At 38.9% G+C, this 15,140-nt stretch overlaps 1 protein-coding gene across 1 annotated transcript in view; it reads left to right on the top strand.

The window, feature by feature from the left end:
• The window catches only part of LOC309709878 (matrix metalloproteinase-17-like), a 91,261-nt gene that overhangs the window by 36,961 nt on the left and 39,160 nt on the right, over positions 1–15,140 (top strand). The window contains exons 2-3 of the mRNA XM_082538786.1: positions 2,331–2,463; positions 2,676–2,811. Of these exons, the coding sequence (XP_082394912.1) occupies positions 2,331–2,463; positions 2,676–2,811 (269 nt within the window). The remainder of the gene's footprint in view (positions 1–2,330; positions 2,464–2,675; positions 2,812–15,140) is intronic.

The raw sequence follows: 15,140 nt of genomic DNA, 5'->3' as shown, positions 1-15,140 counted from the left end.
GGCCACTGGAAATAAAAGGTAACTATAGGCAATCATAAGCTGATTGCACTAAAGACCTATGGGGTTGATTTTTTTTTATGGGAGAAAATCACCACTGATATTGTCTCTTGAGTCACACAGTCAATTTAACTATTTTAAATTCTTTGACCTCTTCCACTTACCCATGACATTACATCCTTTCGGGAAATTGTTATTGTTTCTTATCTTCTGCACTGTTGTTGAGGGTCAGCTCAATTCCCCTGTAAACTTTTTCCAAGTCCTCTGGACAGAAAGCAAAGCCAAGGATGAGGAGGGAAGTAATCAGGGAGCAAAGTGCTTCACTAAAGCGAAGTCATTCAGTTAATGGGATTTTCCCAGTGTTGTCGGTACAGAAAAGATACCTCGCTATCGATCTCTGTCACTCACCTCTGATGAGTGCTGATCAAAAACCTATTTCAAATCTGCCATCTCTTATTGTATGTCCGGACAGAAGAATGGAGGAGGAGGCGTTAGTGGAGATAAGACAAAAGAAAGGAAAATAATAATTTAAAAAAAAATCAAGGTGCCAAGACAACAAAAGAGCTCTGGTGGGAAAGTAAGCGAAAGAGAAGGGAATAGAGGAGTACTCAAGTTGCAGCTCGGATGCTTTCATCTGTCACATCTTAGATGTTTCAAATCTATTCAAATTGACTGCAGTGCGCTGATTGGCAGCCACTTCACTGGTCCCCAAGATAAATAGAGATGCATTAACAAGAATTAGCCAAAATGCAGAAAGTGTGTGGATAATTAAGTACACCCCAGTGTCAGTTGCTTGTAACCGTTTTATCAGCAATAACTTGAAGTAATTGTTTTCTGTTTGACTTTATTAGTCTCTCATATCATTCTGGAGGGATTCTGGTCTTTTGTTTTTGTGTTTTTTACAATGTTGTATCAGGTCATTGTGGTTTGTGGTTTTATTTATGCAAAGCTCTATAAAAGTCCCACCACAGCTTAGGTCTAGACATTGAAAGAGCCATTAAAACATATTGATTCTTTTCTTTTTCAGTCGTTCTGTTGGAGGTTTACTGCTGTTCTTGGGATTATTGTCCTGTTGTGTGACACAATTTAGGTCAAAGCTTTAGCTGTCATACAGATAGTTTCACTTTTGACTATTGAATACTATGATGCATAGAAACGCTCAAGGTCCCCCGCTCCTGTGGCAGGCTAAATCATCACCCCTCCACCAATATATCTGATAGAGTATGGAGTGTTTCTGCTGATATATTATGTTTGGTTTTTACCCAATGTGGTTCTGTGCATCATGATTAAACATCTGACTCTCATCCGTTCCAGAAGTCTTATAGTTGGGAATTTGCTTGGGGTGAATATGCTTGGATGTCCATTACTTTTTTGTTTTGTTTTCAACATTTGAATAATCTTTCTCACTTTAAAATGATGGACTCCAAATTGCTTGGAAATTCCCTCATAACATTTCCCAGATTTATAGGCACTGACAACTGCTTCTTTAGGATCGTTGCTGAGGTGTTTTTCCTGCTTGGCATTGTAATAAAACACACCTGATTGCTCCAGACCAGCAAACTGCTTTTGTAAACACTTCCTAATGATCAGTTAATCAAGTGCATTTGATTAAAGCAGCACCTGACTGTTACTTAACCTCTTAATTCATATGGAAGCAATAAGGGTGTACATAATATTTCACACACGGGCATAATTTTCTCAAATAAATAATGACACGGTGTAATATGTTGTATTATTGTATATCTCAGGTTTATTTGGCTAATTTTAAGACCTGTTATGGACCAGATGTTTTGTTTATTATGTCCTTATACATAAATTTTAGTATATATGTATATATTATATTTTGACTATAGTTGCTGATGAAACTGTTCAGCTACATCAAAATCAATATGCAGCTCACTGATACAGACTATCATAACATGTTGTGATTATGATAGTCTTACTCAGTTCCATTACTGCAAAATATAGAGGACTGCAACAAGTATGTAATAAATAATTAGAGGTATATCGTAATGACTCCATCATATTTCAACATTTTTAAAGCACAATGGTGAATGGTTGAGAAAGTGGATCAGTTTTTTGCTAATATTAGACTTTCACTGATCAGTGTTTACCAAAACATATACATGCTCATGGAGGAACAAAAAAATAACTTATGCAAAACAATTGTCCAGGTAGGATTGTATATCAAAGTGCAATATCTAAAGCAGAAAACCCAAAGAGCCTCCAACCTTCATAGCAGCTTTAGGATACTTAATATCTGTGAAGTATCTGGAGTAAACTCTGTTGACCCGATGTACCCTGTATTCAGATGTATTCTGTTTCCCTTCCAGGACTGGCTGAGTAAGTTTGGGTACCTCCCGCCACCTGATCCCGTGACTGGCCAGCTTCAGACCAAGGAGGCCCTGACCAACGCTATCAAAGCCATGCAGAAATTTGGAGGGCTAAGAGAGACTGGAGTGTTGGGTATGATGCTGTGTTTGTTTGAAGCGGCTGTGTGAAATCTGTCACATTTGCTGGATGGAGGCAGCATGCACTGAATAACTAATGACATCCTGTAATGCAATCCAATCAAGAAAACCACAGAATTTTTCATATAGTTGAATCAGCACCTCTCTGATGCAATCAAACTCCTTTCTCTCTCCCTTCTCTCTCTTTCTCTCTCTATTTGTTTTTAGACCAAGCCACCCTGGGCCTAATGAAAACACCCAGATGTTCTCTCCCAGATGTGTCTGAAGCTGAGGGCACAATGGGGCGCAGGAAACGAAGCCTGACTCCTCAGAATAAATGGAATAAGAGACATTTGTCCTGGAGGTAAGGGTCATCAAAATTATTATTATTATAGCGATACAAGGTACTATGCACACATTCATACATAGATGGGTGACCAAGTGTTTAGTATTAGGCTACATTAGGGAAAAAACATTTTCTTCCATCTGTGCATCTTTTGATAGATTACAGGACGCTTCTTGTGATCTAAAGGCTTCTACACTTTAGATTAAATTTAGTTGAAGGCACATTCATTTTGTAAAACATTCTTATTAGAGACCTTGAACCAACATCAAACAAGCCTGTCCTCTCAGAAGATGCACACATATTCCTCAGAATTTGTCATGAGATGTTTCAATTAAAGTGTTTTCTCAGTATTGCACCAAGATACCACAAGTTAATATAAAAATTGTATATACAGACACTAAACTCCACTAAGAGAACATTAAATGGTCTAACCGTGTAGTGCTGCTCTAATTAAATGAGTTTTCCATTGAAAATCTGTCTTATATCTGTCTAACTGTAGTTAGACTTAGTTATGTGGATTTAAATGTGATCAAGAGTCACTGCAAATTAATTAATTAGTTAAAACCACAGAAATTTCAGAACCAAATTGTAGGAAATCCAAACTTACCACGTTATTTGTACTCAGTTGGAACCACTTTTGCCTTCAGAATTGGCCAAATTCTTCATGGTATAGATTAAACAAGGTGCTGGAAATATTCCTAAGGATTTTAGTCCATACTGGCATGATCCATGATGGACATCTCTTGTTCCACCACATCTAAGAGGTGCTCTATTAGATCGTATTCAAAAGGCCTCCAGCGTCACCAGATCTCAAACTCATTGTCATGTTCAAGAAACTGGTATGAGATGATCTGGGCTGTGTGACAGGAAGTAGAGTGGGCGATCTACCAAACATAATGTTGGTGGGTTTTATCCCTGGCTCCTTCAGCCTGCATGTTGAAGTGTCCTTGGCCAAGATAGTGAGTTTCCACCGCTGCATACATCTGAGTGTGAGTGTTTAATTAGGTTAGGTCAGTGGTTCCCAAACTTTTTTTGCTGGGCCCCCCTTTGTTTTACATGAAAAATGTTCGCACCCCCCACCCCCCACTCACTAACACATCCGCCAACCACACACACCCATATTCTGCTCCATTGCGGTTTATTTCACACCTCAAACATTTAGTAAACAATTATGCAAATACAAGTAATCTGCAATAACTTACAGGTAGAAAGAAAATAAACTACTAACTCTTTTACGCTACATCCACACCTACACGGGTATTTTTGAAAACGCAGCTGTTTCGTCCACACGTAAACAGCGTTTGGAATCACCGAAAACTGCGATTTTTTTTTTTAAACTCATTTTTTGCATTTACGTGTGGACGAGGAATACAGAGTTCGTCAGGCAACGTCAAAGGTATGTGCCTTTTTTCACGTCACGCTGTGTTTTTGTTTACATGAGATGAATTGCAGAATGGCAGATAGAGACAAAATACTGTTACTGTTAATCTGGCTGTGTTCAGGTTTTACACGCAGTTACTGTCCCTCCATTTACAAAGGCAGAGGCATCACGGTGTGATTATTTTACGTGTAGTTGTTTGTTTGTTTTCCTGTGTAATAATATTCAACATTGCTATCAATACATTTTTTTAAAAAATGCCTCTCTGTACAAAATGGGTTTAAAAACATAAACAACTGTGGGATACTGTTTGTCCGTGATTTGAAGAGCCAAGGGGAAACCAATTCTGCAGTGGAGACCTACCTCGGCACTTGTGCAGGTGAAACCAAAGGGAAGATATGCTTCACCATATTTTCTAGTCTTTGGCTAGAATGAAATTGGTTTGGAAACCTATTCAGCTATGCTTCATCTCCTGCTTTGCATTTCTGTGGGCGCCCTGTGCTAGCAGTGTCCAAGCGTTTTGTTTTTTTCCTTTTCATACGGTGCCATGGCTCTGCGGCGGGCCCCACACTTTGGGAAGGTCTGGGTTAGGTTAAGTTTAAATACAATGAGTTGCTGCAGTGTGATTTGTTAATTATGTGATAAAGTGGCTGGTCAGTGTATAATTGCTGTTCTTTTTTTTCAAAATAACAAGGAAACCAAAGTATATTTAGAAATGGAAATGTTAGTAGCCAAAAGTGTATGCTTCAAACTACTCTGAACACTTGATTTCCTAAGTTATGTGCTTACCTCATCATGGTCATCGCTTTAGGCATACCAAACCTTTGCACTCCGACTACTCTAGAAATAAGCTCAATAAGTCTCCCTTTAACTGTTGCTAAATTCAGGCGTTCCCTGTGTTGTCATGAATTATGAGGTTTTATAAAGTATTGTATTTAGGTAAACAGGAAACTGAAAATTGTTTGAAGATGCCATCCAACAAGAGTGGATAATGCCCTAGGTGTGCTTTAAAAAAAAATTCTGTAGTTTAAATTGTGATGCTTTTTTGTGTTGAGTCCAAAAGGTATTGAAGTGGTTTCTAATAATGTTTTGAAACATAATGAACCTGATCAATGTAGCCTTTAGATTTTTTTTAATGTTGTAAATAAGAGCAAATCTTAAGTCAAAAACCCTATGAGTGACTTTCACTGAATTACTAGCTGCAGTGGAACCTTACTTGGATGGCTATCCGGTTGTTCAGTGATGACGCGACGAATCCTACTTCCGGGTCTAAAGTAGTCTGCGTTTAATATGGCTTTTGTGTTGTTAACATGTTTAATGTTATGTATTTTCTTCTATTTGATCTCAAAAAGCTCCTAAAACAGTCAGTGATCACTGTTGACCTCCCTCGGCTTTTATTACCGCTAATCATTTATTTAAGCTCAGTTTTTAAAACCTTACGATGTAACTACAGCCCAGCCCATGCAGCAGTATATGAATGACTAACCTCGTATTGTGGATGGATTATCTCAGTTGTTCTCCTGGCTGAAGTTTGGTCCTTTTACAGCATCCTGCCATGCGATTACATTTGTTCCTGACCACCGAGAACACTCACATTAACTTTTATCGAGTGGAAAAAAAGTTAGCTTGTTTATATTATGCTAACATAGCTGTGTCGCTAGCGGTCACGTAGCACATCATTATATACCAGCTAGCCCAACTTCAGTAACCCTACAAACGTCACTGCTGTTTAGTTTTCTGTCTTCATTTATGCTGGAAGTGATAGCAGAGCTGTACGTTTTAATTTGTTTCCAAAACCCCACAGTCAGGACATGCTATATTGTATTTAGATAGAAGCTAGCGAGCTAACTCCCTGCTAACTTCTAACTCCGTTAAATGTCATAAATTCCGTTTTCATGGATGCCTGGATGTTAAACTCAATTGTTACACCTGGTAGAGCAGAACGCTGATCATTTTATTAAAGATGAAAGACTTTAGACAGTTTTTCAACTCTCAGTAATGCCATAGTGATCGTTTGATATATGGACCTGCAGCGGAGTTTAGACCCAGACACGGCTAGTGACGTCAGACTGAACAACCGGATAGATGGGAGAAGTGATGAGCTATGCTGGTTTCAGTCAACAGAAATACTTCAAATGCTTTGAGGATAACAGTAACCATTGACCTGCTGTCATGGTCCTGTGTCTTTGACTCAGTGTTGAGTTTGGACTTTCAATGTCTGTTACTTAACATTTTCAGTTAGACTCTTATTTTGTTAATTAGTTTTAGTTATGTGGGTTATGTTCACAGTTTGTATTTCGTTTCTTGTTTTATTTGTTTCCCCCAAATCTTTCTTTCTGTGTTAGGTGTTTCTTTGTCTTATTACATCCTCTTTTATTTTGGTAACCGTGTGTTGTGTACACCAAATGTTTCTGTTTTGCTTCTCCCGTCTTGTTTTTTGGGATTAGTTTCAGCTGTGTATCATTACCGTGGTGTGACCCATGTGATTCCATTTGGAGCCTGATTTTGCCTTTGTTCTTTGTTATGTTGTATTGTTGTCTGGATGTGTGTGTTCTGTTGGTAGGTTTTTGCTATCTTTAGCCTCAGTAAAGGGTTGCTTTTTGTTCACTTTAAGTTAATCTTCAAGTCTGCATTGTGGGTCCCAAATCAATGCAATACAATTCATAACACCTCCCATCAGAGTCTTGCTAGGGTTCTTGCAAGCCACCCAATAAATAAACAATAACCCTAGAACTGGTAAAGAAAGCAAAGAGGAGAGTATTTCTTTAGGCTGCCCTTGAATAAAGTTGGTCTGGTCATCCGTGACCATGTGAGGAACCAGAGAATACTGTTAGACCGTGTAGGAGGAAGCAGTGAAACATATGGTTGGTCTGTGATTTACCCACACTATCAGCGTTCATTCAACATTGAGCTGCCATAATCTCTTGTGTGGGAAAGTGTGTGTGCATAATATGAAATACACACATGAAATTTGAAACACGGAAAGCCAGCACACAAGCATAGACAAAATACAAAATATGCACATACTCACAGGTGTATGTGCATGTCTCTCTCCTGGTGGGCTTTAACTGTCTTTTTCTTCTTTTTGCCTCTTCTTTGCACCTCTGTCAATCAAACATCAGCTCACTCTACTCAGAAATAAGAGCCTCGACTTCAGCCCATAAAACACCTTTGTATTCACAGCAGTCAGTGCAGATCCAGAGAGATTTTAAGGTGCAGATTTTTAGTAATTTATCATAACAAAGTATTGAAATTCTGCATAAACTGCCCTCTATTGGGTGTTTTCGGTTGAAGCTGTAATGCTTGCACAGAAATATCCTGTCTGCTTGGTTTAGAAAATTGTTGGGTTTTTTTATCACATTATTTGTTGAACCTCTGCTTTATTAGATTTCATGAGTGAATAACAGAATGTGTGGCTATCAGCTAATGGGTTGGATGTAATGTGACAGTCATATAAAATGTTTATTTGCCAAGAAGAACAGAAGAAATAAGAAAGAATAATATTTATATATCTGAAATTTACATGTTGCAGCATGCAGTGTTAATTTGAATTATTTCATCATGCAGTGAGAATGTCACTGTGTATGGGCGAAATCTTTATTGATGTTACATTAATCTGAGCAGAGCAAACAACAAAATGCTAACCACACAGATGACTAAAAATAAAGAGGATAAATATACACATTGCTCACAAGAAGTCAAAATAACCTAGAAGAAGAACATCGTGTTTTTGGCAAAGTGGTTCTTCTTACATATTCCATTTCAATAAAGCAAGAAGAAAGTAAAGGTGAAGATATCTGAAGGGAAAATATAAATAAATAAAAAACCTGATCATTAAATAAAACATACAGCTTTGGAGTCTAAGGGACTTCAAACAATGAGTTGAAACAAAACAGTACAATTATAAAATAAAAGTGATAATATTACATAATATTTTATAAAATTCCTTTGGCTTACCTCAGTAACTCAAAATGTTATGGTCCATTGTACAGCTACCTCAGGAGAAAGCTTAAATTAGCCTGTACCCACACCAGTCACGGCTATACCCCCCTCACCACTGACCCGCTGGCCTGTGCTCGCACTGCACTTAGTAATCAGCAGGATCAATTTGTCCCCGCAGCTCAGCTCCTCTCTCATACTCGCATTTTGGGGTTTATTTTATGAAGCACTGGTCCATCTCACATATTTGGCATTAACAATAGCCAGTACTGTGGTGTATGGATGAAGTGGTGTCACTTCACGGCAAGAAGGTCCTAGATTTGAATATTAAGTTTACTGTAATTGTGTGTATGGCTGTTTCTACCTGTGACAATCTATAACCTTGGCAAAGTGTACCATGACAGCTGGGATGGGCTCCAGTCGCCCCCTCAATTATATAAGTAGAATAAAATGGATGGATGGTCTTGATAAAGAGATTTTTACCCAGGCAGTTGTAGATTAGGGTTCAGTAGTGGTCAGGAAACAGTTCACTTAACACCAGGAGACAGCACCCAGCGATCACAGTACTCAAACGAACCCTCTTGACGGGTCCAAAGCTGTCACACACTGAACAGATAGGCTGGGGTGTGTACCTCCTTAAGCCACAAATAACTTTGTTGCTGATGACTGGTCGTAATTGGGCATTCCGTGATCTAGTTACCTAGGTAACCTTCTAATTTATTTACAACCAGGTTATATGTTAGTCAACAGTATCCTTCCCAGGATATGGGATCCTTATTCTTTAGTCACTCAATGCTGATTCTGTTTTTTTTTTCTCTCTCTCTCTTTTTTAAAGAGTCTCTAGTCGCCACATTGCTGTGAATTTTTTTCCTGCGTGGATATAGCTTTTTTTGTTTAATTAAATTAAAAGTGATTCACAATATAGTAAAGTTTGCCATATTTAATGCACAGTTACCGTACTTGCATTAAGACTGTAATGGTTCAGTTTTGTCTTTGTCATACAATATGCAAAAGCAAGAAATAACTGCTTGTAATAGCAACAGAACATCAATAAATAAATATTATTATTATTATTGTTATTATTGATATTGCTGATATACAAACAGTAAAAATCACCATACAGAAAGAAATGGTTTTGATAAATGGTTATAGCTTTTAAGTTCCACGACTGAGATATGTCCAGGAGTTTCATGTTCTGCAAAATCATAAGCTTGGTTAACAATGATTGTGCAGTATCTGTTTCTACTGAAGACTATATTAATATTAATCACATCCTTTCAAGTTTTAACGAAGGAATCACGGTTAATGCTTAAACAGAACTTTGGTTTTTCTACTGGTGTTCATAGACATACACGTTCATTATATGCAGCATTTCATTTGTGACTCTTTCGGGGTCCCTCATCAAGCTAAGGTCTTCACCGTTATATATGGACTCTTTAATTAAAACGTCACATTAAGTTACAGTGAGAAGCAGAGACTCGCCCACTCGCTCCTGATTTAGCTCACCTCAGCACATTGACGGCATCTGATTGACTGGCACTTCACAGTCTCCCCTGCTTGTTCACACACATCATTCACATCATTATGTTCTGGAAATGTGCTAGGAGTAGGTGATGAGAGGTGGGTGTCAGATACTTCATGCAAAGGAATAAAGATAAGGGGCTAGGCTATTTATTTTAGCCTCTTAGAATTAAAGAATGCATTTTTCCACAATAGAAATGAGTAAGTGATTTTGGCTATGTGTTTTTTTTTCCTTTGAGAGCCTCTTTGCTAAGCGTGAGCCCTTAATCCCAATTTAACTCCTGCTTACCTCTTTCCTTTTTCTGTTGCACACACGGCGACACACCACGCTTCACTCAACCCAAGTATGTTATAGACATCAACGGCCTAGTTGTGTAACAGCTCACTGTTAGCTCATTACCTCATATTGTTAGCCCATTATCACAGCAGACAGCCAGGCAGTCATTAGCAGTCCCACTGATAACTCAAACAGATAGGTGTAGCGAGCTGAGCAGAGCTAAGAAAAAACAAAAAACTAAATGGGGAGGATGATGAGAATAACAAAGAAGAGAAGAGGCAAACATGAAGAGCAAGATTGCATTTTTTCCCCCTCTACATTCATTAAATCATGGAGCTAGATTTTATTGGATTGCAAAGTCACCAACTCCCATCCATCTCTTTAGACTTGCACTATCATCTTTCTAATCAAGTAAATGAACAGAGTACAAGAACGAGCGGCGTAGGAGCCCAAACACAGCCTTAATGACCACAAAAATGAATGTAGGTCCACAATGGCATCATTCTCTTTACGTATTGCGATGTATCATCATTATATTTATGTCCTCTTGGGGTACAGCTATACTAATTTGTTTTAGTTTTAAAATGTGTAACTTTTTATACATTTACGCCTAGCATCCAAATAAAGACTTTTAGAAACAGTGCTGATCTAGTGAAAATGCTGACACCCACATTCACTTTTCCTTAATGGGTCTCATAGCTAAAATACACTAATTATTCTCACATACTTTTACTGATTTTCCTCTTCCTTCGGGGTGATCAGTTTCCCATTCCTAGCCTTCCTCTGCCAGTAGATAATCTCACCCTATTTGCTTTGCTATGACTCCTAACCTACGTTTTCCATGATGCCAAATCAAGCAAACCAACATCTGGTCAACCAGTCATCTGCTTTCTTGCACCAGCATACCCAGTGCATGTGAATGATCTTGTGATCTTTTCAGAGACAGAGATTATTCCTGACATTGTGCTAAAACACTAGTCTGGACAGAGCTTGTTTGATTCTTAGAGCTGTGTTTTTAAAAGATAGATACAAGATAAAGATGTGGTTGGATTTCAGCTTCGAAATATTAAAGAAAAGGACAGGATTTGCTTTCACTAACATTACAAGCATTGAAAAGCTCCATATTTTTAGGACACCATGCTGTTGAATTCCTCCTCATCTAAATATAACTACCTCGGACACCCTTCACAACTCAGCCAGCAGTAAATCTTTATTTCTTTTAATAAATGGAACCAGAAGAAGAAAAAAAAAGAAATCTGCACATATAATGCTACTGTTCATCAGCAGTACTCATCATGAGAATGGAAAAAAAACAAAAGAGATTCCAAACAGTGGTGGCACTGGAGGAAAGTGACAAAGATGCGAGAAATATGTGCAAACTTAATTCCATTCTACATATTAAGACCCCAGTAGCACAGGTTTGGAGTAGGTCAGTAGGTCACCAACTAATAACCAGTGGTTGCTAGGGAAAAATGTTTATTTCCTGACTGGTTGTCAGTGGTTACTGGAGATTGCTGGCAGTCACTGTGAAATCGATTGCAGACTCGCAGACCTAGAGACTGGTCACTGACCTCCTAGAAGCGGTTGGTTGCTAGAAACTATATATAACTAAACTATAAAAACTAAGATAAGATAAGATAGTTTTTATAGTTTAGTTTATATATATATATATATATATAACTATGTATAAATTATCAGAAAATTATTAAAACATGACATGCAATCTGTTAGGTGGGAGTTTAAGGCTCTTTAAACTTCTTAAGCAATTTTAAGCATCCTTAAAGATCTCTGAACTCATCGCATGATGATCCAAGACCGTTCTCTCTTCCCACACAGATCACCCATACCACAATTCACGGATAGTCTGTATGAGACGAGAAGACATATAAATTAAATCTCAATTTAAAACAAAGTTTTTTGGGAGGGGGGTTTGTACATGGTGTTTGCACAAACACAGGTTTACTCTGCTGGACGGAATGAATGCCATCAGTAATAAACTGTCTTCTCAGCCCAGGCAGAATGCACCTTGCATTGGTCTTATATATACATATATGAGAAATGCCTATACTGTAGAGCAAACGTGCCTCCCAGAACAAATGAATCAATAAAATTCTATTTCTATTGCACCTGTCATACGGGTTAGCACAGTTCAAAGGGCTTCACTGATGAATGGTCACAGGACACAAGACGCACAAACCAAAGAATGAAATAAAAAATAAATTGAAAAGATAAACATGGAAATGACAAAGAATAAAAACAGGATTAAAAGCATCAGTAATAATGATGATTATAGAAAAGAGCTTGATCGAATCTAGACTAAAAGCTGGTTAAAAGAGACTGAAAGAAATCACAACACTGAAAGCTATAACCTGCCATAATTCTGGCACTGCGAAGTTCTCTGAAATTGTTTCCCTCTCCTGGCATTTGAGGCCACTAACCTGTGAAATTGCTTGGTAGATCCTTAAGAATAACTATAACACCGTTATCCTATTAGGGACTGAGATTTCAAATCAGCATCGTAGAGTCGGTGACTGCAACAAACAGGAAAGAAAGAGAATGAGAAAAGAGGGAGATGCAGACTGAAAGGGGGAGAGACCGATATATTTGGAAGAGGGTAGACTCACGCAGAGCCTTTTAATTTAGTGACTTTCATCTTCAGCCTAAATGACATGGTGTGTGTGTGTGTGTGTGTGTGTGTGTGTGTAAGAGATATATATCTAAGAATTTTTTGGTTTAATACACAGTCTGAGTCTGTCTGTGGAATATTTTCCCGTTTTTGTGAGTCTGTGTCTCAGTGTTTGAGCCACATTATACATGTGTGCATCTAAAATGCATATGAATCACCATCTGCTATATGAGCTTTCAATTTGCAGGGTAATCAGCTTATGTCTACGGAGGGTAGTGGAGCACAGGAGGTGAATATTAGGTGTGTGTGCCTGTGTGTTTGCGTGCACATGTACTTTTTAGCATCACTTTTGATGTCAGCTCATGTCTCTGTGGAGCAGCAAAACCACAGGAGGTAAAAGCCTGCTGAGAGGCTGAAGGCGGGGGACAGCAAAAGAGCGTTAGAGGTTTCTTCATGTTTTTCTCTCCCTCACTCTGCATTTTGCCATCGCGCTCCACTTTCCTCCCTGCCTGTCCTCAACTGAATCATCACTCTGTGTTTTTGCCTGCAAAGGTCTTTAAGAAATATGCGGAAATTAAAAGTCAAACAGGTGAAATGTAATAAGAGTGTGTGTGTAGGTGTGTGTGTGTGTGTGTGTGTGCCCGCGCGCGCGCCTGCCTGTATGAGTTTGGGTTAACACACACAGCATGGACACAGATACACACCTCCCTGCACAAAGTCTAGTTTGCTCTTACTTATTTGTCAAATGGAGGTCCAAATTATGCCATGAAATTAACCTAGTCATGAAAATTAACTCAACTTAATCAGCCTTCTGTCCATCCAACAAATTTCAAAGCCTTAATCAGGTATTCCTAATTCGTTGCAATAAGCACAATGTGCTCCTTCTGGTCCCAATTCCTTTATCTTCTTCCACCACCTTAGAGACTTAAAAGTCCACAGTCCAGTAATCCGGAAACTTCCAATAACCTGTGGCTTATGTTGAATTATCAAAAAGGAGGAGGTGTGATCAAAAGGTTCAGGAAATCAGCCTCTAAAAATCAAAAACCTAACCTGATTTTCCATCCATTTTTGGTTTTTTAATATCTCTTTTTTTTTTTTTTCGTCCACCCTTGTAAATGGCCTGTATGTGTATAGCGCTTTTACTAGTCCCTAAGGACCCCAAAGCGCTTCACACATCCAGTCATCCACACACTGGCAATGGCAAGCTGCATTGTAGCCACAGCCACCCTAGGGCACACTGACAGAGGCAAGGCTGCCAGACACTGGCGCCACCAGGCCCTCTGACCACCAGGCAACAGGTGAAGTGTCTTGCCCAAGGACACAACGACCGAGACTGTCCAAGCCGGGGCTCGAACCGGCAATCTTCCGATTACAAGGCAAACTCCCAACTCTTGAGCCACGATTGCCCTGATCGTCACCATGGCTGCTATTTTACAATCTTTTCCTGTGTTTCAACACTTTGATCCAGGGACAGGAGAGTAATCGGGACAGTCAGTCAGATTTTTGATGGGCCGGTTCACGTTCTCCTCTCTCTTGGGCCAGTTTGGTGGGGAAAAATTATTTTGACAATTACTTTATTTTCTTCACAATTTCAATTCTTCTAGCAGTGCAACCCCTGCATCACAGTCGATCAGATGGGTTCTACCAATGAATCAGAGATATTAAGAGGAAAACATTGTTTTAAGGTCCCAGTATGATCTGTGTAATATTGCATAACAACTTTTAATGGCATGTTTTTGGAGCATCAGTGCTGCTGATATGCCCGCACAATGCTTCTGATCCCGATAAAAAGAGGCCATGAGTAAAGGGACAGTCTTTACAGAATTAAGTCATTTCATAAGTCAGCCTAATTTTAGCCTATTAAGACAAATTACCTATATTGTGCAGCACAAATAAACTGTGAACTATTATGATAGAAACTGTTAAAAAAAATTAAATACATTTCTCTACCATGAGAAAATGACATGGGCCAGTCTTTGGCCATGAATCTCCCAGGTTACCAAGTTAAAAAGAGGCAGTACCTGGCCCCTGCTTTTGTCCACCTTATTTTTAATTTACTGCTAGTGGACAAAGTCCAAAAAAAGAAATTTAAGTTACTGTATGTGCTGATGTCCGTAAAAAAAAACTTAAAAAAAAACTCCTGCATTTTCAATGTGCTTTGTGCAGGCACGCAATGGCAGGATGGAAAGCAGTTGTAGTTGTTTCTGCTGAATGTTCTCCCTCAGACGCCTCAGGTTGCTACGTGAGAACGCGTTGACAGTCTCTCCCTGTGGCCAGCAATTCACAGTGCGCAACCGATGAGCACCTTCCTAGTCTCCACATTTGACACACTGCCTTCTGGCTTGGAAACTATGGACTCTTCAATAGAAAATTGCTGCAAACTGCTCGATTTTAGCCACAGACCAGCTGTCATCACTGAAGATGGTCCTCCACGTGAAATCTTAGCCAGTTGATACAGAAGTTGCTGTTAATGCACATACTTGTAGTGAAATTGCGGGGCGTGCAATGTGGGTGGTCAGAGCGGCGCTTGCAGAGGATACTGCATGTCTGGATGTACAAAAGTATTTTTGTAAAATAGAGATTTTCCACTTAATTTTGAAGAGCTG

This window comes from Aulonocara stuartgranti, assembly GCF_965226115.1.
Source record: "Aulonocara stuartgranti genome assembly, chromosome: 7".
Lineage (NCBI taxonomy): Eukaryota > Metazoa > Chordata > Actinopteri > Cichliformes > Cichlidae > Aulonocara > Aulonocara stuartgranti.
Note: the sequence above shows the minus strand (reverse complement) of the source record. Positions and strands in the feature narration are given on the sequence as shown.